The sequence below is a fragment of the Haemorhous mexicanus genome, chromosome 6 (assembly GCF_027477595.1).
Source record: "Haemorhous mexicanus isolate bHaeMex1 chromosome 6, bHaeMex1.pri, whole genome shotgun sequence".
NCBI classification, from domain to species: Eukaryota; Metazoa; Chordata; class Aves; order Passeriformes; family Fringillidae; genus Haemorhous; species Haemorhous mexicanus.
Genome location: NC_082346.1, coordinates 4,905,533 through 4,926,826, shown reverse-complemented (window position 1 = coordinate 4,926,826; position 21,294 = coordinate 4,905,533). Strand labels below are relative to the sequence as shown.

Sequence of the window (21,294 nt, the reverse complement as noted above, 5' to 3'; positions counted from 1 at the left end):
GCTGTCGCGCTCCGCCTGCGGGGTCGGGCGGGAGGCGGAGTCCCTGCGGGGAGAGCGGCTGTGGGGCTCGCACAGCGAGCGAAGGGCAACGGGACGGTGTCTCCAGCGGTGCCTCCCCGGCGCGAAGCCCCGGCAGCCGGAGCGCGGGGCCGGGCCGGGCCGGGCCGGGCCGGGCCGGGGGGAGACGCGGTCGCCATGGAGACGCGTTGGGCCGCGCTTCCTGCCGGTGCGGCGCCACTACTGCCCGGCTGGAAACAGCCGAGGCGGCGCCGGCGGAGCTGCAAGGCGTAAAGCTCAGCGGGGGAGAGGAGGGTGTTTCCCGCCGGACGAGTCAGGCGTGCGCTGCCATGGATGGTGCGGGACAGGTGGGAGCGCGGCGCGGCCGCGGGGCCAGGGAGGGACCGAGAGGTCCGGGCTGGACCGGACCGAACCGGGCCGGACCGGGGGGGGGGGAATTGCAGAGCTGCGGGGAAGGGCGGCGGGAGGGCTCCGGCAGCACTGTGCGAGGCCGCGGCCTTGGCCGGGCTGCCCCGGCCTTCCCGGTGCCGCCCGCCGCGGTTGTGCGGGGAGCGGTGCCGGAGAGCGCGGCCCCGGGGCGGGCAGGAAGGGACCGCGGTGCTGTGCCCCTCACCACGAAGCAGTTTTAGTGCTGAAGTGGGGGGGAAAAAACCCCAAACCTTTTTTTTTTTTTTCAGAATTAATTTATAGTTATAGAGCTTGTGTATTTACAAAGCTCTTGCCTACTGGCAGTGTTCTTGGGATTCCAGCACACCAGAGAATCTGCATGAAGCTCAAGCATTGCCATTCTGTTACTGGCTCTTCGTTCTCCTGTTTATTTTTTTTTTTTTCCCTTTCTGGGTCATTAACTTGATGAAAAATGGCCAGAATTGAAACCCACATTACTAGTTAGGTTTTGCTTAGTGACCTTTGCTAACCCGGTATATTTTGGTTCATTTCTGTTTATCTGCTTTTACGTGCTCTCCTGCTTTAAGAAAGTTGACTTCTTACTCAGCAGGATGAAGAAAAAGTCATTTTGTAAAAACACACACCTTTTCTTGGGTTTTCTTGCATGGATCTTATTCCCATTTTGAAAAATGTCACACTTTTATGTACTTCATGTTTTTATGTGTTAAGTACGGTATTGCTTCAAAGTCAAAAGTTTGCTTTAAAAAGTGTCTGTGTTAAAGGTGTGTCTGTAACCTGGGGTGTTTCTAAGCAGTTCATTTTACATACAAAATTATTTTTAAAGAAGTATGGATGGCTTCTGAATAGGATATGCTGAGGCACTTGGATAGGAAACATGATTTCACATTTGACAGGCTGTGGGATGGAATGGCCACGTGAATTTAACTTTTTTTGCACAGTAGTTCTCATACAATGGTGTAGAGGTGCTTGAGGGGAACAGTCAGTTCTGTGATCCTGCAGTTTGCCACATCCTTGTTTTTGCCTTTTTTCTTTCTCTTCCAGGTTGTGATTTCATGGATTTGATTTTCTAAGGCAGTGCTGAGGAAGGGATTGCAAACCCATCAGGCCATGGCCCTGGAAAGGAAGGAGCAGAAGGACTGGTACAAGGTCCTGGGGGCCAAACCTTCAGACAGCCCAGCAGAACTGAAAAGGAAATACCAAAAACTTGCTCTGTTGGTAAGGCTGCATTTGGTCTTTGGGATACACTGATGGATTCCTTGCTTCTTTTGTGCCAGGGTCAAGATTAAATGTGTGAGAAGGTATTTTTTGTTCAGACTCAGATTTTTATGGGTTCTTATTCTACAGTCTCACAAACTGTGAGTTCTACAGCACTTCACTCTAGCAAACTAAAAATGGAGCTGTATCTCTCTCTACAGGTCCTTTTAAGGATAAACTGTCCAATTAAGAAATGACACCTAAATTTTTTTTTTACTTTTAACCCAATAACCAACCATGCAACGTGAACTTTTTTATCCAGCTACACAAAACCACACAAAGCTATGGAGAAGAAGGTGAAGGATCAACCTCCACCCTAAAACCTCCATCTTGCTTTATATATATTACTATATTCTAAACCCTTAAACTCTACATTTTCCACCCTGTGATATTACACACTTCTATTCAAACTCTACACCCACAATCCCAGTTCTGTCATTCCATTTTGGAAGCCTTCTCCATGGCCTCAGGTCAAATGCAGTGTTCTCTTGAGGATCTGTGCCTTTCAGCACACAATGTCTAAAATTCTCAGCATCCAGGCTTCCAACAATACACCAAAGTTATTTTTATAAACCAATAAAGTAATAGTTGCAGGGTTTGTTTTTGCAGTTTTTGTGATTGATCAGATGCAACCCTTGAGTGCACAAAAAAAGAAGTTTCTTTCCTAATAGTCAGCAGTAATGAAATAAAAAATGAATAGGAGGAAAATATGTTCATTTTATTGGAAAGCTTCTGATAAGTTTTTGTGGAGTTGTATTCTTGGTCATGCATCAAGACTTCACATTCTGTGAATTCCCCTAATTTTTTCTGCACTGCTGCTGTATGTCCATTAGAATCTCAGAGCTTTACCAGATTATTCTGTGTTATTATTCTTGGTTATTCTGTTTTACTCCCTCCCTTGGATTCAGGCATTTTGCTGAAAAAGTGCTCTGCCTTGGGTTTCTGAGGAAAGTGTAGTGTCTTTTTTGGTACTGTTGACTCTTTTCATCTGAATTTTATAGACAGATAGAATTCCCAAGGTAACAATTCCTGTTTTTTAAAAGCTGGTGACTTTGTAGGGAAGAAGAAAGGCAAGCAGATCTCAGTTTTTGTAGAAAAACTCCCTTTTCTGGAGGAAGCTGCTAGCTAGGCTGCCAGTATTGGCAGGGTGTTTGTTGGAGCACGTGCATGGCAGATCTGAGGTGGTTTGAGGTGTCAAAATAAATGTGATAAGAAGTTGGGATTTTTAAGGGAGGTAAAGAGAATGCCAAAGACCAGGAGAGTGACTTTTGTTGGAGTTGAAGTACATTCATGGGTTTGGAGGGAAGGTTGTTAATTTTTCTTTCTAACCACAATAAAAACAGTTTTAAAGTTTGGTCAATTCACCAGTGTGTTCCAGTTTTACACATCTTGGTATCCTTCAGCTGGATTTGCTAGGCACCCCCTGCTGTACATCTCCTCCTTCCCAGTGCCTCCTGTGAGCTCATTTCTTTGCCTGAAACTGATTGGTGTGCTTAGCCTTAAGTTCTACACCTGGCAAGGTGTTTGTGTGCAGATTCTGGACATAAATCCTTTGGTTCTCATTATTAAACTTTGATTATCCTAACTTAGGAGAGGGCTTTGGAAGCCAAGTTTCTTAGTTCTATTTTGAATAGAAATCATTGTTTCCTTGGACCTCCTAATGGTTTTGTTCTATTGAATTGCTGGTAAAATGTGAGTAAAAGATTAATAAAGGTCTGTTTGTTCCTAATGGTAGTCAGGGGACCATGGTTTAAAATACCTTTTCTGTCCAGATGGGGCTAATTTAAACTGAATACTGTAAAATATATTTGCCTATGAAATGATGTATAATAATGGAGTTAAAATTACAGGAGTTGTTCAGAGAAGTGAAACTGTCATAGTCCCTTCCTTGTGTGAAGTTTTTACAGTTGTGTTATGGAGCTGTACCTCAGTGTTATTTCATGTCATTGTTTTGGGGCGTATGAAGTGAGAATTAGCAAAGTTTACAGCTGTGTGTCTACATCTCTAACTGTAGTTTCAGAAGATTGAAGTATTGGTTTGATACACAAGCATTTCTTTAGCACCTGTGTGTGTCCAACCTGATTGGTTAGGGCTCATTATTTGAAAAGTCAGTAAGAAATGGTAGAGAAAGTGAAGATACTTCTTTTTGTTTTTCTTTTAGTGTCTGTGATGGATCCCTCTGACTAAAAAGAGATATTTACTGATGTTTATTTAGGAAAACACCTACAAGGCAGATCTGCTGCCTGTCTGTGGTTGTTACCTTATGTCCTGTCTGTGCTCATCTTTTAGCTGAACTGTTACAGGCTCTGCTTGATGCTCTCCATCCTGATGCAGCACTCCCCAGTCACTCTGGGGTTCTTAAAGCATGGTGCTGATGAGAATACCAAGGTTTTTATGCACCTCCATGGGCTGTAGGAGAGACTGGAGGCCACAGCACATATCTTCTCTTATTTACAGTGGGAAGGTGCCTCAGTTGGAGAGGTTCCATGGTTGGAAAAATTGTAAGACTTTGCTGAAAGTCTGCCATGGCATGTTAACACAGAAATGTTAACACATGGCATGTTCTCTGTGATTCAGGGATTTCTGAGCTATGGACTTCCAAATATTGGATTTATTAGGGGAGTGGTGCCAAATGTTGGTTTTATCCTGGTGCTGTTCCCTACTCATCCACTGTTCCCTGTTAGTGAGAAGTACAGCCCTGGCTGGATCTATTGTGTCACCTTCTGTGTCCTTTCAGATGAAGTCACTCTCTGCTCCCCAAACTGTGGTAACTTCTCTGCTCCAAGTGCCCAGCTGCTCCTTGGGCTCTCTGCTGGTGGTGGTACAAGTGGCACTGCTATTGCCAAGGGCTGCTTGCAGCTACATGCAGCTTTTTAGAAGCTGGAATAAAAGATTCAAATAAAAGATTCCATGTCAAATTTTATGGTTGGTGCAGAATGGTTTCCAACTTTTATGTAGCTGCAGAAGTTAATCTCCTGAAGGTTATGTTGTGTTTATAGCCTTAAGTCCAAAGGTGTGGAAAGCAACTTGCATGTTGGAAACCAGCTGCAGTTAATGTGACATTGATTCTGAAATCATGAATATTTTGATCACACTTAGCATCAAGCAGAAGAGGTGGTGGAATTTCTTTTATAAACATAATTCTGCTGTTAAAATAAAAATGGCAAATCTCTGAGTCCAAGCCTTTTTCGAGTGATCCCCAATGCTTCATGTTGAGCATTTGCTTTTTGCCATCTGCTGTTTTCTGTATTTGTCAACACATGTATGCTTAGCATCTTGAAGGAACAGGCAGATGTAAAATTTCCAAAGCTAAAAAGAGTTGGAGATCTTGCCATATGTCATCCAAAAGATGACTATAATTGCAGCTAAATCGCAGGATTTACCTTAATAATACAAAGTAGTACACAATTAAGAGTGATTGAATTGTAGCTGTGTAAGAATTACTTCATCAGGGCAAATTTACTTAAAACTGGTGAATTTTTAAAAGCAAACCCCTTCTTATTATTTCTAACAAGTTGGAGATGGAAAAGGTTAATAACCCAGAACAAAACTGTACATAGACACCCTACTGGAGTGAATATATTTTTCTTTACTGCACTAAAAAATACATTTTTTTAATTTGGTCAGGTCACAACATGTATGCAAGTGAATTATTTTACTGTAGATAATATCAGTTCAGTCCTTAAGAATAGTATTAATTTGATACAGAAAATGAGTTTGGGCTAAAACTAGGGATTTTTTTTCCTGCCACACCTTCTTATTATTTAAGTATGTTATAAAATTTCCTTTAAACTTACTTTTTTTTTCTAATAATTCTTGTGTACTTAGGTGACTGATAAGTGGATATCATCTTGATACTGTATTACTGTAAGGATCAGTAGCAGCTGAAGATGAAAGACTTTGGGGCACAAGATGCAATGGGCCATTATCAGTGCTATATAAAACTTACTTTTAGAAGAAAATAAAACTTCTGTGTATGCAGGTTCATACTCTGGCACAAAGCTCCAGCCAGTAATTCTGAAAGGAGAAAAAAAAGCAAGTGAGTGCTTTGAAACCAGCAGAGATTCCTTGGCTGGCTCTTACAAACTCGTGCTGAAATGCTTTCTGAAGCACAGAAGACTTGTAGTTCCCATTCTCTGAATGGAATCCAGCAAATTCTGAAAATGAATGTCTTGCTGAAGTGGTAGGAGTAGGTCTTTAATCTTCTGTCCTCAGAACGTGCTGGTGGGTTGAGATATTTGGGATCCACAGCCTTTTATCCCCAGTTACATACATGTTGGTTTCAACAAGGTGATTTCTTCAATGGATAAATGGGTTTTGTGCTCTGTGCTTGGTTTTTTTAAGGAATCCATTCAGCTTTTAGGAAGGGCAGTGCTTATGTTCCTTTTCTCAATGTGTATAAAATCAATAGAAGATAAAATTAGAGCAACAGAAATAGGACATCCAGGGGACACACACACACCCCCCCACACACCCCTCATCTTATTTTTGGCACAATTTTGCATTTGCTTTTGTTCTAGCACTTTGTTGTCAAAGAATAAGTTGTCAGATTGTTTTTGAATTTTTATGTAGCTACTTTATATCTGAAAACTGCTTTTCACCAGGAATAAAGTCACCAAACACATAAGCTTTGTCTAGCTGAAAATCAGGTGTCTGTTCCTGTTGATGCTGATGATATTATAGGATACCTTTCAACTGGAAAAAAATTATTGTGCAAGAAAATTATATGCTGCTGTTACAATGTATGCCCTAATCTTAAAGAAAATCCATGTAATTTGAGCAGGCAGCAGCAAGAAGCTCTTATTTTAATATGGTAAGGAAATAAAATATATGTGCCACTTACAAATATGTGCCACTTAACACAGAGTGTTACAAAGATTATCTTTTTTATCAAAAGGGGTGGTGTGTGTGTATATAAATACAGAGTGTTCAGGTGCTCACTTGATCTGTTTGAAAGAGTAGAAGATTTGCAAACAGAGCATCAGGCACAGGTGAGAATGACTCTCAGCAACACAAACCAAGGAAATTAATAGAAATTTAATTTAATGAGGCAAAATTACTTCAAGAAGAGTTTATTCCATGGAACATGTTTAAAGGAAAGACAAGATTTTCTGGAGAGCAAAAACTCTGTTACTGATTTCTGTACTCATCTGAATTCTGCAATCACAAGAAATGCAGAGGGTGTCATATATGTAAAGTGAAAGAGCTGCTCATTCCTTTTTTGTGATTGTTCTTTTCACGTTTGTTGCAAGGAAAATTCAGTATTACTCCTGAAAGGACCTGCCTACTGAGGAACTTCATGCTGAGTTTAGGTTGAGAATTTGAAACTTAAAGATGAAAACACTGTGAGTTTTGTATTGGAAGTCTGATAATAATGCTTTTCATGAGATTCAGGCAGTGTAAGTATTCCCCTTTCAATATCCTTGGGCAGGTGTGTTTTTTTTTTATTTGAATAGCAGCACACTTGTTAGACGTGTTTAAGAGATCATCATGCTTAGCTAATTCTAACTTCACCTAACTGGTAGAAAATGGATTTGTAATTTGACAATATAAACAGAACAAGTTCAATGGAGTTAATCTAATAGCTACAGAGAGGAAGATAAGCATCAAGTTTAACACAAAGGACTATTGTTTCAATGCTCAGGGTGGATTTACTCTGAGCTGTTCTCTACATCTCATTTACTAATTACCACTTAAATAAAAAGAAGGGGGCATATTTTCAACTTGAGAAGTTTGTCAGTCTAGGTAGTGCCAAGTGAAGCTCAGTGCTAGAGAAGTCACTAATTCAAACAGCTTCATTAGCCAGGTCATGGTCCTGCTGCTGTTTTAACCGAGTTGTGTGATTTATTCACCTGACTGTGGTGTTGGTTTTTGTTTGCTTGACATTGCAATGTGTAATGATTTTTTAAAGATGCAGGTGAATTTTAACAAGTGCCTGGGGTGTGAATATCCCTGCAGAAGAAGTTTTGTCTTTAACTTGCATAGAATGTGAGAACCAAATAAGCCAGCAAGTAAATAGTGAATTGCTTATTCAGGCAGTTCAGCCAGTTCTGAAAGTAATGTTAGTTTTTTTATTATTATTTCTAAATTTCATCTGGGTTATTGTCTACAGTTCATTTCTTATAATGAGCAGCTTCTGGTACCTCACCCTCTGTAGATTTATGGTTCATACACAACAGAATGGGCACCAGGCAATTGAAATGGGAGAATTGGCCAGTATGTGCTTGGCCTTTGATGTCATTTGTGCTCTGCAGAGGAATCTGATGCCTCTCTTGAACACTTTGTGCCCTGGTTATGTAAGTTATTCATTGTAACATATATTTAAAAAAGGATCTATACTCTGTTTGGTAGACTTTTTGTGAAAGGTGTTCAATACTCGCAAATATTCACTATGTCCTGAATCAGTACAAAATTAGAATTCTGATCAAAAATAAAATCTTTAGTGGTTTATTAAATGCCATAAAGATAGTACTTTAATATTTGTAAATGTTCTTCCAGCATTTTGAAGACATGTTAAAGTAATTTTGTGCAGTGTGCTTTTTATCTCATTTCTAATGAGAATGTTTGAAATAAAAATCACATAGAAAAAGATACAAATTAAGGCACAAAGAAGGAGGCTACAAAGAGGAGCATAAAGCTTTTCTATCACAAATGTTCTGGTTGTTCTGATGTTTGAGCAGCCACAGTCAGGAGTACCTTGAGCTGTTCAGCATTTCCAAATCAGACCACGCACTCAGGTGTCCATTTCAGAAATTGTAAGTACTAGGTTGGTTATTTAAAGAAGCTCTAAGTCCAAAACAATGGTCTGAATGAAGGGTGATAGAAGTTCAGGGTAGAATCAATCATGTTGCAATGGCTGTTTTTATATAAGGATCTCTTTTGGCTGTTAAACAAAATTGACCATGTTTGTGTTGAATCTCAGATAGTTATTACATTTTTTCAAATATTGTCCTGTGATGTACTAACCTGTAAAATTCAGTTTTTGGGAGACTTATGAGTTTTTTATTATTTAAATAAATAATCTGTGTCTAATTTTGTCTTCTATTTGAAATGCATAATAAAATTATTATTTTGTTTAAGCAACACATTCTCATGTTCCTTCTTTCCTCCATCTTTTCACACTTTGGAGTCAGAAAATCCCCATCTGAGTGATGTAACTGTCTCACCCTCCATCTTCTCCTGGCCTCACTGCATCACAAATGCTTCCTCATCTCCCATTGAGCTCAAATGCAGACATGAGCTCATTGAGCTGATTTAATGCAGAAGTGAGTTCATGTACCTGAAGGCTTGCCTTGTAGGATACTTTGTGGGTAGCTTATTGCTCCAGAAAAAAAAGTTCAGCTTTTTGTGCTCTGCCAGTCATTTGGATAAACTCTCTGACATTTAATTTTCAGTATATTAAAGGTAGTGTTTCAAGGCTGAAAAGTCAGTTGCCAGCTATTGACTGAGTGTTGTCCAACTTGACCCTTCATTGTTATTCCTACTACACTGACAATAATGAAAAAATTCAGTCTGTTTTGCTTGGATTTATGACCTAAGAATGTCCATAGTCAGAGAAGGTAAAGATGAATGAGTTTGCTGAGCAGCATCTTAGCTAAAACATTTTTCTTTCCTTGGCAGAACATTAGATTGTAACTCATGAGGTCTTTGAGGAGAGGCTGAGCAGGAGATGATCTTTCAAGAGATTCTTGCCTTCTCTCAGAGCAATCCAGGCTTGGCAGTGCCAAGGATGGGCTTGGGAGGGTTCTCCCAGTGAAACTCTGGCTCCTGGAATGTGGGAAATGGGTTTGTAGGGAGTTCTCAAAGCCTGACAGAAAGCTCACAAAATGTGAATCTGTATGTAAACTTTGAGATAGAAATGGTGACTTAGAAATGCCATGGAGTAGGACAGACATTGCTGGGAGAGAAATGGAAACACAAACAAGTTTCAAAGGATGGCCTTGCAAATAAGACTGGATACTCTGGAGAAACAGAACTATGAAAGATGGCATTTTAGATGATTGGCTTTAAGGCATTTACAGCATGGTGCTGCAAAAGCTGACAGGCCAAGAAACACTTAGAGTGTATTGTAATTAGGAAATAATTGGCTGCTGATTGTGATGCCTTGAATTGTAACATCTGTATTGTCTCACCCTTCAACATGAGACTGAAAATGGAATAAAAGTTTTTAAAACACCTCTCAGTTACCCCGTCTCTGGGTTAGAAAAGGGTTAAATTCCCCCACTGGAAATGCTGCTGTTGAAACTCAAGAGATGAAAACTCAGATTATTCCTTGCTGCTAAGCTTTGACTTTTCCTTTCCATCTCCTTCTGAAATGGGGCAGTTGTGTAAATGCTCAGACTGCCTAGATGGAGTCTTATGAAATACCACTGTCCCCGAGGTCAGTGGTGAATTCTGGTGGGTGAGCAGAATATTCTGGATATCCTGGATTCCCCCTCAAAGTCTGTCCCTGCAGCGTTGTGGGGACATGCTCCCAAAGTTGTTTCCTTGCTGCAAATGGAGAAATTTGCCAAATCAAATATCAGATCAGAAGTTAAATGAACACCAAACTGGTGATCAGTCCAGGTAGGAACACATCCTTCAAGCCTATGAATAAATCCAATACAAATTAATTTCTAAGTGTGTGTGATTCCATAAGTTATGTTTGGAATTGTTCTGTCACTGTGGCTATGAATTCTTGAAATAATGCTCACTTTTATTTATTGTTGCTGTTGTTAGGGTTTTTTTTCTGCTGTGTTTTGGGTTGTTTTTTGGTTTTTGTTTTTTTAATACTAGTTTTCACAGCTGAGTAAATTCTGTTAATAAGTAGCTTTTTATGTCCATTTTAAACGTTATAATTCAACAAGGGCCAAACCTGTTATTTTGAGATCTCAAATGGCTTCAAACACTGTAGGGATTCTGTATTGCTCTCAGAGATGGGGAAAGCTGAAAGAAATCATTTCAAGAAAACAAAAAATCAAAACCTTGGTGTGCAAGTGTTGGAGTTCTGGTTGCTAATAACTCATTTTTTAAAAGTCCTGTACTCTGCAGCTGAAGTGCCTTGGGGACTTGGATTCTTTTGCATTATGCTTAAAGCTGGGAGGCTGTTTTCAGGTATTCCAAAAGAATTGGAAAATGAATGGGGCACTTTGGTTTGGAATGCTGAGTGGGTAGCTGTGGGTACCTGGCTTTGCCTGCAGAAGGGTTTTCCTCCCCAGTGTTTCAATAGTTTAAACAGCCCTGCTCAGTTTGGTTATCTGGAGTGGGTTTTTGTTGTTGTTGTGGTTGTTGTTTGTTTGGATTTTTTTTTCTATAATAAAACAGAGGATTTGGGAGATTGCTTTCACATTAAACTGTTTTCCTAACCATTTGTTTTTCTGGAGTTATTATATGACCAGGGCCACAATAATCCATGCCTAAACAACAGAACATTGTTTAATGTGAAATTATTGGTGTAAATTGTGAGCATAGGAGCCAGAAATTTAGAAAAAATCTGAAATTCCCTTTCTATTTTTACCTTTATACTACTGTAAATTTAAGTGGTTTTTTCCCCCCCTTCATTCCTTTGCTGGTTTTTGATGGATTTTCTGTTGTTTTTTCTTCTTCTGCTGTATGGTGTAGTTTTCAAAGGGCTTTTTGAAGTACCTCTTGAGGCTCTTGGGTCACTCTTCATAGGAAAATAAGGAGCCATGGAAAGAGAGGAAAATGAAAGAGTGTTTCTAAAAATGTACCTTTTGGTAACCATAGCTTCTGGTTTTTCTCCTCATTTTCATTAGCCAAAGAATTGTTTTCTTCTGTTTATACAAACAACAGTTGATATTCTTTTCCATCAATAGAAAGTTTTACCCTTGATTTTTTTACTCTGAAGGGCTCTAAAGTAGCAAAGAGTGTGGAAGTTCAAAGTAGCAGGGTGATGCTACAGTACCATGAGAAAAACAGTTGCATTTTAAGTATATTTAAGCAAGATACCTTCAAAAAAAGAAAATAAACCCAGTGTGGAAATTAATGAGTTTGTGGCAGTGTAATTTAGTCTGTGGGGTTTTTTAATTGCACTTTGAGGAGTCCAGTAATTTTCAAGAGTTGGCTGCACTGGATTGATAGTCCCATCCTATGTTTTCACTGTGCAGCTGTCAGTGAACACCCATTTTGTGTTCTGCATACCTGTTGCACATTGCTGTGTACATTTAATCCTAATTTTTTTTTCTTCTTTTTTTTTTTTAATTCTGGCTGGTTTTAAAACAAACCAATTTGGGTTGTCTGTGGGTGTTTTCTTTCAAAATTATGGGTAATGAGTAACTAAAGTGTATGGGGGAACTTCATTTTACCTCCAGAGTGCTGTCTTGGGGATGTTTTGCTGCAAATATTTGAGTTACAGCAAGTACTTCCTTATAGTTACAGCTATAGCAACAACAGTGTTACCTGAAATATTTCTGTTCTGGTGGATTTTATTTGTCTCAGACAAAGGTGTAGGTGTGCTGTGCTGGATGTTGTGTGTACAGTGGTAATTTCTGGCCAGAAGGTTATGGAAAAGATGAATAATGTGTGTAAAACATGCAAGCAGTGGAATATTGTGTGGGAAGATTGATACTTGCACAATAGTTTTGATCATGGCAGATTATAAGGAGGAAGAAGGGACAAGAGTGGGCACAATTTCTGTCACCGACATGTTTTCTGAAAAATCCTTTCCTTAGGATTTTTCCTCCTGAGAAGCTGAGAGGCCTCAGGAACAAAATGCAAACAATGATTATCTGCTGCTGTGGAATGCAACAGGTGGGTCTGGGATTGGTCTCATCTGGTTGTTTCTAATTAATGGCCAATCACAGTCCAGCTGTCCAGACTGGCTGGGTCAGAGACAAACCTTTGTTATTCATTCCTTTTCTATTCTTAGCCAGCCTTCTGATGAAATCCTTTCTTCTATTCTTTTAGTATAGTTTTAATATAATATATATCATAAAATAATAAATCAGCCTTCTGAAACATGGAGTCAACTTTCTCGTCTTGTCCCTCATCCTGCGACCCCTGTGAACACTGTCACACAATTTCCACCAGCTAACTGATCAATGAGAAATGTTAGGAAAAAACCATAGAAGAGGTAAGTTCTAAGAGATGAGAAGGAAAATGAAATAGTCATCTTGTATTTTTCCACAAATGAGGAACATTTCCCATGAGAAAGACTCATCTTGGAGATGGGCAGTGCAGGCTGTCATTAGTGCCAAGGCTGATAACAAAATCAGGTAGGGCAAAGCTAAAGCTGTTCAAAAGCTCAAAAGTTGTTTGTGTTTGGGGGAAGAAAGGAAGAAGAGATGGACTGAAGTAATAAATCAGGTAGATAAATTCCTTGCTCTTTTGTCCAGCTGCCTTGGGACTGACATCCTCTGGGGAAGTTTGAATCTATGAAAAGATTGAATGTCACAGGGAGCTCCTCACTCTGCTTCTCCTCTTGGCAAGTGGAAGAGGAGACTCCTTGCAGTTCCCTGCTAACTTCTGCCCGTTGAGTGAGCATGTTGCAAGGACTGACTGGGGACTAGGAAGGCAAGTTTAGAACCTGGCATCATCCTTTTCATGGAAGTGAACAAGTTCCACATTTTGGAGAGAGTGCTTTGTAACATCAGTGAAAATGAAAAAGCACCTTCAAAGTCATCTTGGTTTGTGCTGGTTTGAGATAAGAGCACTCCTCTCTTTTTTTTTTCTTTTCTTTTTATTTCTTTTTTTCTTTTCTTTTTCCCATTTTTTTCTCTTTTTTTTCTTTTCTTTTTCCTACTTTTTCTTTTTTCCTTTTTTTTTTCCTTTTTTTTCTTTTTTTTTTTCCTATTTTGTTCTTGCTTTGTGTACAAGAAAGGCTGCGATCCCAGCAGTTCAGTTTAGGAAGACTTTTTTCCTTTCCTTTTTTCTTTTTTTTCCTTTTTTTTTTCTTTTTTTCCTTTTTTTTCCGATTTTTTCTTGCTCTGTGTACAAGAAAGTCTGCGATCCCGGCAGTTCAGTTTAGGAAGACTTTTTTTTTTCTTTTTTCTTCTTTTCTTTCCTTTTTTTCTTTTTTTTTTTCCCTTTTTTTCCTTGCTCTGTGTAGAAGAAAGTCTGCGATCCCAGCAGTTCAGTTTAGGAAGACTGCAGGGGATGGAGCAAATATTGAAGAAGATCAGTGAACTTTGTGGCTCGCCCTAGCCCCTTTGCTGGGGCAGTGCAGAGGAACAAAGCCGGGCTTTGCTGTGCCCTGCTCAGCATTAGGTGGCAGTAGCGTGTTGTATTTGGCAGCTGCTTTGTCCTTGGCTTTTTCTCTTTGGTGTCCTCGGTGCAGTTTCATCAATGGAAAAAAGGTGTATTTGATTTCTCGCAGTTTTGATGAAATGCTGATTTATGCTTTGGCTGTGGGGCACCTGTCCCGTGTGCAGAGGTGGGATTGGTGTGCTGGGGTGTGTCCATGATTTATTTTTTGGTCTGTGGTACCTATCAGTGATAACATTAAGCACAAAATTCTGGTGATAAATATGCTGTTAATGGCCAGCTGAGTTTAGTTTTGCAGCCCTTACTTCTCATAAGCTGTTACCACATCTAAACATAATACAGCCTGCTGGATGAAGTAGGTTTGGGGCTTTTTTTTTTCTTTTAATCTTTATTGTAAGATAAAAAACAATCTTAGGCTCAAGAGAAAGTTGGTAAGGAACATAATTAACCTTAGCTCAGTGGTATTATTGTCACTGCAGGTCTTGGACGAGTGCAGTTGCCTTGTGACCCTTCTGGGAGGGTGTTTGTTCCCTTCATCCTTGCTTCTCCCAGGTAGAGGATCTCAAGGATTCCAGAATCCTGTGTTGCATTGTATTAATTGGGCAGGATGATCAATTAATGGAAGAAGAGCAGAAAAGTGTTGACAGAACATGCTCCCTAATTAGTACCTGATGGACCATGTTGGCCACTGTGGTGTTGTCTCAGGGTGGCAACTGTACAAGATCTTTGTATGCAAAACAGACCTGTGGAAAAGCCAGGAAGGAAGTCTTCAGTGCTGAAATATTTCCCTTCCCACTGCAACCCTGGGGGCAGCTCCATCCTTCACTGAAGGAGCACATGTCCAATTCTTAACCCTGTGTTCTGTCCATGCCTTGCTCTGAAGTCATGTAGCCTTCTGTTTGCTCAGGTATTTTTTAATGGAAAAGCTACACCTACAAATGGGTGTTCTTTTTTTTTTTTTTAATAAAACTGTGTAGCAAGAGAGAAAGACAAGGGCAGCAAGATTTCCTGATGGCTCCTGTGATCAAATGGCAAGCAAAAGGATTTTAAGTGAAGAGCACCACAGTGCTGGGTTTGGGTTACACAGCAGGGCTCCAGAGTTTTTCAGGTGAAACTTGTGAATTGAAAAGCACTTTGAGTCTAGAAAGGTGGGATGCCAGAATTATTTACTTACTGGTAATGAGTGGGTTTTTCCCATTCGTTTTTATAAATACATTGCTAACTAATTCACATTTGTCATTCAGAAGTTCCTCCTGCAATTACAGAAGTTTAATGTTTACATGGTTAAATTAAAGATCTTTTCTAACTCGTTTTTTCCTGCAGTTTAAATTTCTTTGTTTTTCTGAGATAAACATCTTCCTGTTTTAATATATTGAGTAAATAACCTCTCTTTTTTGTGTATTTTCTTTACCCTGCCCTAATTTTACAAGTTCAGCTGGTGAAGTTGGAAAGTGGCTTCTTGCTGTGACCTTTCAGTGAGTGCCACAGGATGGGGGCCAAGTGCACATTGGACACTTTTTCCCTGATTGTCACAGGTGGCTAAAACATGCTTTTCTTAGATTTTATTAGCCAAAAGCTCAAATTCCAGTTTAATAAATGAAATAAAAATGAATGATCATTTGGCCTGTGCTCTGATTTAAAACCCATCCCAGAATGGATTGTGCAAGAAGAACAGTTGGGCCCTAGAGCACAGCAGCCAGCCTGACAAAAACCAGAGCAAATGCTCATTTGGAGGCCTGGGTGCTCACCTAGGGCTGACATAGGCATGCAAAAGATATATTATATAAAATATATATATTTTTAATATATATATATGTATTTATATATATATATATATATTTTTTTTTTTTTTTAATTTTATATATAATGAAGTATAAGATAGAATATATTATAAATATATATATAAATGTATATATAAATATAACATAATATATAATATAATGTATATTTATCTATTATATATAAGATATAAAATATGTTATATATATTGTATATATTGCATTGTATTATACATAAATATATACATTTATTATTTAATTTTATATTTATTTATTTATTATTAATACATTTATATTTAATAAATTTATTATTTTATATATTTATATATTATGTATAAATATAACATAATGTGTAACTAATGTATATTTATTATATATAATACATAAAATATTTTGTATATATTGCATTGTATTATATCTTATATCTTATATATTTTATATTATATGATATGTATAATGTGCATAATATATTTTATATATAATACATACAATATATGTAATATATACAATATATTATCTATATTATAAATATAACATATATGATATATTATAGCACATCCGGGATTAATTCTGATACAAGCTGATGGGGATTTGTGGCTGAAAGTGTTCAAGGTGGTGATGGAGGTAAAATTAGCCAAAGTGTTAACTTGGGGTGCAATTAAAAAGCTCTCAGAGTGTTGTAATTGCATTGTATGGTTCCTTCTCTGGGCTGTGTCCAGCAGGGAGGCTGCTCAGCTTTGCATGTTGCTGCTTTATCAGCTGATCTGGAACTTTCAAGACATGCTGCATGATTTGAAAATATTGCTGCAAGCCCAGTAATGGCAGTTCAGAACTGGAAATGGGCAGTTTTGGCAGGGTTTGGGGTGGTGAGGGGAGCCCACTCCTACACCCTGTTTAACTTAGCTGATAGTGTTTCAGATGCAGAAGTTTAATTTCTTGGATAGCTTTAAACATTAATTTATTGAGCCCCAAGGCCAATAGAAGCAGAATTCTTTGTTCATGAGGGCTGGGGGCCTGGATCAGCCACATTTTAAACTGGCTGAGGACAGAGATTTCAGGATGGGTACCCTGGATTTTAAAAAACCCCAAAGCCAGTCTGAACTTTGCAGTGGAGGCAGGGATTTCCCAGCAGCTCTCACACTGATCTCTCCTGCTCACAGTCTGCAGCAAGAGTCCCTCTGATGAGCACTTCTGGATCAAAGCAGCAAAACTCCATCTCCAAATGTAATTTTCGAAAGAGGAGGAATGCTGCACTAGGCTTAATTGTCCAAATTTGATGCCAGAGCTCTGGGAAGATGAAGACTGAACAGAGTCTTTTTGTTGAGAGAAAAAAACTGAGTACAAAGGAAATGTCAGCCTACCATAATATTTTGATTTTTGAAATAATTTTAAATAGTTGTTGATTTCTTAGATATTTATAGATGTGACTTACATATTGTGGCCAGATTGAGAGATTTTGCTTTAGGAATTGTAATTGCTTTCTCACTAAAATGTGTCCTCATAGTCTGTAAATAACCAGAGAAATGGATGCAATTATATGACCCAATCCAGCCCTTGTTTAGCAGTTAATTTCTCCAGATTTCTATGAGCATTTGTTCAGGCCTACACAGATTTGGTTGTTGGTTTAAATCTAGCCAAGGCTGGTGGTGTCTTAATTGCTACCACAGAGCAACCATTTGGCCTGTGTGAGATGGATGTTGTCAAGGTACCTTCTGCAAGGCAGACATTCATCCACTGGGAATGTATCAAGAAAGTTTTCATTAATTGGTCCCTTTGTTGGCATTTGTGGCAGAGCAGCCAAAAACTGAGTATGAACAGACACTGTGTCAGGGGGTGAGATTTATTGGCAAGTCTCAGTAAAAAGTGGTATTTACTACATATATTGTGAGCAGGGGCAAAGGAGTTTCCTCCTAAGAACAGGCTGGCATTAAATTTACTGAGGTGGTTTGTTTTTTTTTTTCTAAGGCAGGGAAATGTAACAAGAATCCAGCCTCAGTCAGAAGTTAAATAGGAAATAGCCAGTTAATATTTTTCTGCCTAATGTTGGCTGTCTTGCAGCTTCTTTTTAATGTGATGTGAAGTGTTATGATGGGCTCTGTGACGTGCAGACAGATTCACATCGACCTGTGGATGTGTCAGATGAGAACACTTGACAGGTTTTGTCCTGACTTCATTTGCTTAACCTGTAGATAATGACAATTACAGCTGATAACGTGCACACGTAGAATAAAGCAGGACAAATGTTTTTAAACAGCTTCCAATTTCCAATACCTCCCAATTTTGGGATTTTTATGTTCACATTAATTTCTGCATTTTGATCTTGTTGCTCTGTTAAAAGCATGAACTTCATTGTATTGCAAGGAACACACTGGTACTGGTTTGTTCATTTTGTCTAAGTGCAGCATGATTATTTGTTTAATTTGATACAGACCAAGGCTGTTTGCATGAGGCTTGCTCAAACCCATTTTAACTTTTTTTAATGCCATAGTGTGTTTTAAATAAAATAAGTTTGGACTTAATACTCTGAGGGGCAGAAGTTCTGATTCTGAAATGTGAATATATTGCCTGTTGGATATTGAGCTTTGATAAAAGAATAAATAGATTGAACCCCCTAATACTGATAATGGGATTCAAAACTGTTTGGTGTTAATCTGTGCAGCTCCCATGAGGAGTCAAAGTTTCATCCTCTTGGATTCCCAGCCCTGAGTCTGGCCATGTGGCTGGGCAATAATGGCTTGGGTTTCTCTCCTCATCCAGCTGCTGCCAATGTTTTCCCCATCCTTATTTTCTGTTCTGAGCAGCAGTGTCCAGCTCCCTGTGCCAGGACAGGGCTGTCAGTGCTGTGTCCTGCTCTCATCCTGTGTTTATCCAGGGCCACTTCCACCTCTGCCATTTCAGTCCATCCAACCCTTTGCACACCACTTTTGTATGGCTCAGATCTCTTCTGGCTACAGTTTTAATTCAGTTCTTTCATTCATCAAAATGTGCCTGCACCAGATAGGAAGAGTGTTCTCTGTGTCAAGTTTGGATTGAATTTCTCTTCCCTGACCATTGCTGAGTGTCTTTCATCACTGCTTATTTTTTCATATAAATACACATCTTTTTTACACATTCCAGAAGGTGTTGTAGTGCAGGTTGTGAATTAATTTTTTTTTAAAAGGTAATTCATAGTGGGGTGGAAATCATAATTCTCATTGCATTCCATGGATAAAATAATGTCTAGCTGTAAAAAAACTCTATGCCTAACATGGAGATAGGGTTAAGGATGCTGAGCTGCTGAGTTAATTTGAGATGTTAATATTCCATCATTTGCTCTTGCTTAAAGGTCAGGTTTAGTCATTAGATGTAGTTCTTTCAAAGGTGGAAATACTTGGTGCATCTAAGTAATCCTCTGGTAAAATCCTCCTACTTGATTTACTCAGGGCACATCTCCAGCTTTAAATATATCCCTTCTTCAAATATAGGCACACATCCCCTATGGAAATAAAGCAGGAATTCAAGACTTGTCTAAACTTGTCAGCTCAGTTTAGCAAGGTGATTCCATGAGGCTGTAGATGATTTCAGAGTTAAAAATCTTTAATAAATCAGGTTGTTTAGAAATTTACTGTGCTGTAAGTGTTGGTTTTCCTCACTACTTAATGGTTACTTTATGACTCATAATAGTAAGTCCAGAATAATTTAACTTGAATTTTTGAGCTCTGGTGGTTTCATCATAGTTCTATGCCTGTCACTACTTTTGAATTTAGAACCTTATCCTATGGGGGGAAAAAAAATCTATATGGTGTATAATAAAAATTTTAAATAATCCTCTCAGAAGAGAAGGTCAAGAATTTATTGCAGATGCATTTGATTCATCCTTTTTATATTGCTTTTTATATTCTGCTGAAGATTTCTGCAAAAGCTTGACAACTTTGCAGAAAATATTGGACAGTAGGAAAGACAAAGCTGTAGAAGGTAGAGAGTACTCCTTAGTTTGATCCTGGAAAAAAAATTAGGACTGATTTCTTTTCAGTTTCCTCAGACAGAAAAAAACAAGTTTACATTTTAAGTGGCTTACTTTAAAGTTATGTCATTTCAGCAGGGAGGAGCTTTTTATAGTTATCTGTGAAAATACACTGTAGCAGATTTATTTATTTTTTACTTACAAAAAGTGATTTAAAATTTGGAAGCAGTAGTAGCTTTCCTAGAAAATGAAGGCTCCTGGTTTGATGTACAGAATTAGGGATGTGCTGCATCTTTTGTTTTTGGAGTGAATACCCTTTACACACAAGGCAAAATAGCCACAGTAATGTATTAATTAATTACTAAATGAGAAGGGATAGCACTTTTTAAACCTTTTCTAAATAAGCAGTTTTTTCAATCTGGTGTGTGGAAAAGCAGCTGTGAGTAAAAGTTTGACCACATTAAGTGGTCACATTAAGTTGTGTTTTCCACAGTTTGTGAGGAGATTACAAATCCAGTGTCAAACTCAGGCCTGTAAAGCTCCCACTGAGCTGGATTCAGCTGATCCTCACTGGGTGCTGTCAATGTGTGTCTTTCTTCAGTGCTTATTATTTAATATAAATAATCTTTTCACACATTCCAGAAGGTGTTGTAGTGTAGGTTGTGAATTTTTTTTTTTTTAATAATTCATAGTTGGATGGAAATCATACTTCTCACTGCATTCCACAGATGAAAATGTCTCCCATGCAAAACCATGACAATGAATAGGGAAGAGATCACCAAAATCCATCCATTTCACCTCCTGCCATACAAAACCAAAGCCCCAGCTCTGCTTCTGCAGGCAGCTCCTCTGGAGAGGGAGCAGGGTCAGCCACAAGAATCTGGGAAGTGAGGGGGGGTCCCAGAAAAGAGTATGATTTGTGTCTGAAGGGAAAAGCTTTTTACAGAAAAGGTGAGAAAGTTCTGGAATGGCTGCCCAGGGAGGTGGTGGAGTCCCCATCCCTGGGTGTGTTTAACAAAGCCTGGATGTGCCCTGGGTGCCAGGGTTTAGTTGAGGTGTTGGGGATGGGTTGGGCTCCATGATCTTGAAGGTCTCTTCCAACCCTGTGAATTCTGTGAAGTGTTGACATCAGAGTGCTCCCTCTGAACTTCAGTGCTTGTGTAAAGTCTCTTCTGTGTCTGAGTGGCTGAACAGAGTCTAAAAGACCTGGAGAGAGGACACTTTGCTCTCTTGGAGAGGGAAGAGCAGGGCAGTTGAATCAAGAGTGGATTTTTGCTGCAGACAAATTCCTGGATTTTGATTAGCAAGCTAGAGAGTGGGAAAATCAGTCAGTAAGAGCATAACAGTAAGTACATAAATCCAGATGAAATGGGGTCACTGGAATAAAAGAAAAGAATAAGACGAGTATTAGAATAAAAGAGCTGACGTTTGAGGATTTTTCTTCGTGCAGATGTAGTTTGCTAAAGGCATTAGGTGAGAAAGGCCAAGAGAGGAAGGAGCAAACATGTTCACAAGGCATGGAGACCAAAATGGAGAGAAATAGATTGATACAGTTGCATATTTTAATGAGCAGGTCCCCTACAATGGAGTTGATGAAGTTGTCGTCTTTCTAACATAAAAATTGCACATGCTGCAGAAACTAAATTTTCCAAATCTGTAAGAAAGGAGTTAAGGGCTATGTGTTAAATGTGA

General features: G+C 38.9%; 1 protein-coding gene across 3 annotated transcripts in view; it reads left to right on the top strand.

Annotated features, from left to right (window-relative positions):
- The first annotated feature begins 209 nt into the window (after window positions 1–209).
- DNAJC24 (DnaJ heat shock protein family (Hsp40) member C24) overlaps window positions 210–21,294 on the top strand; it is a 32,728-nt gene continuing 11,643 nt past the window's right edge. The window contains exons 1-2 of one of the 3 annotated variants that reach the window (XM_059848364.1): window positions 210–365; window positions 1,468–1,641. In XM_059848364.1, coding sequence (XP_059704347.1) covers window positions 1,534–1,641 — 108 coding nt within the window. In that variant the 5' untranslated portion in view covers window positions 210–365; window positions 1,468–1,533. The remainder of the gene's footprint in view (window positions 366–1,467; window positions 1,642–21,294) is intronic. The other 2 variants (XM_059848366.1, XM_059848365.1) reach the window with 2 other exon arrangements.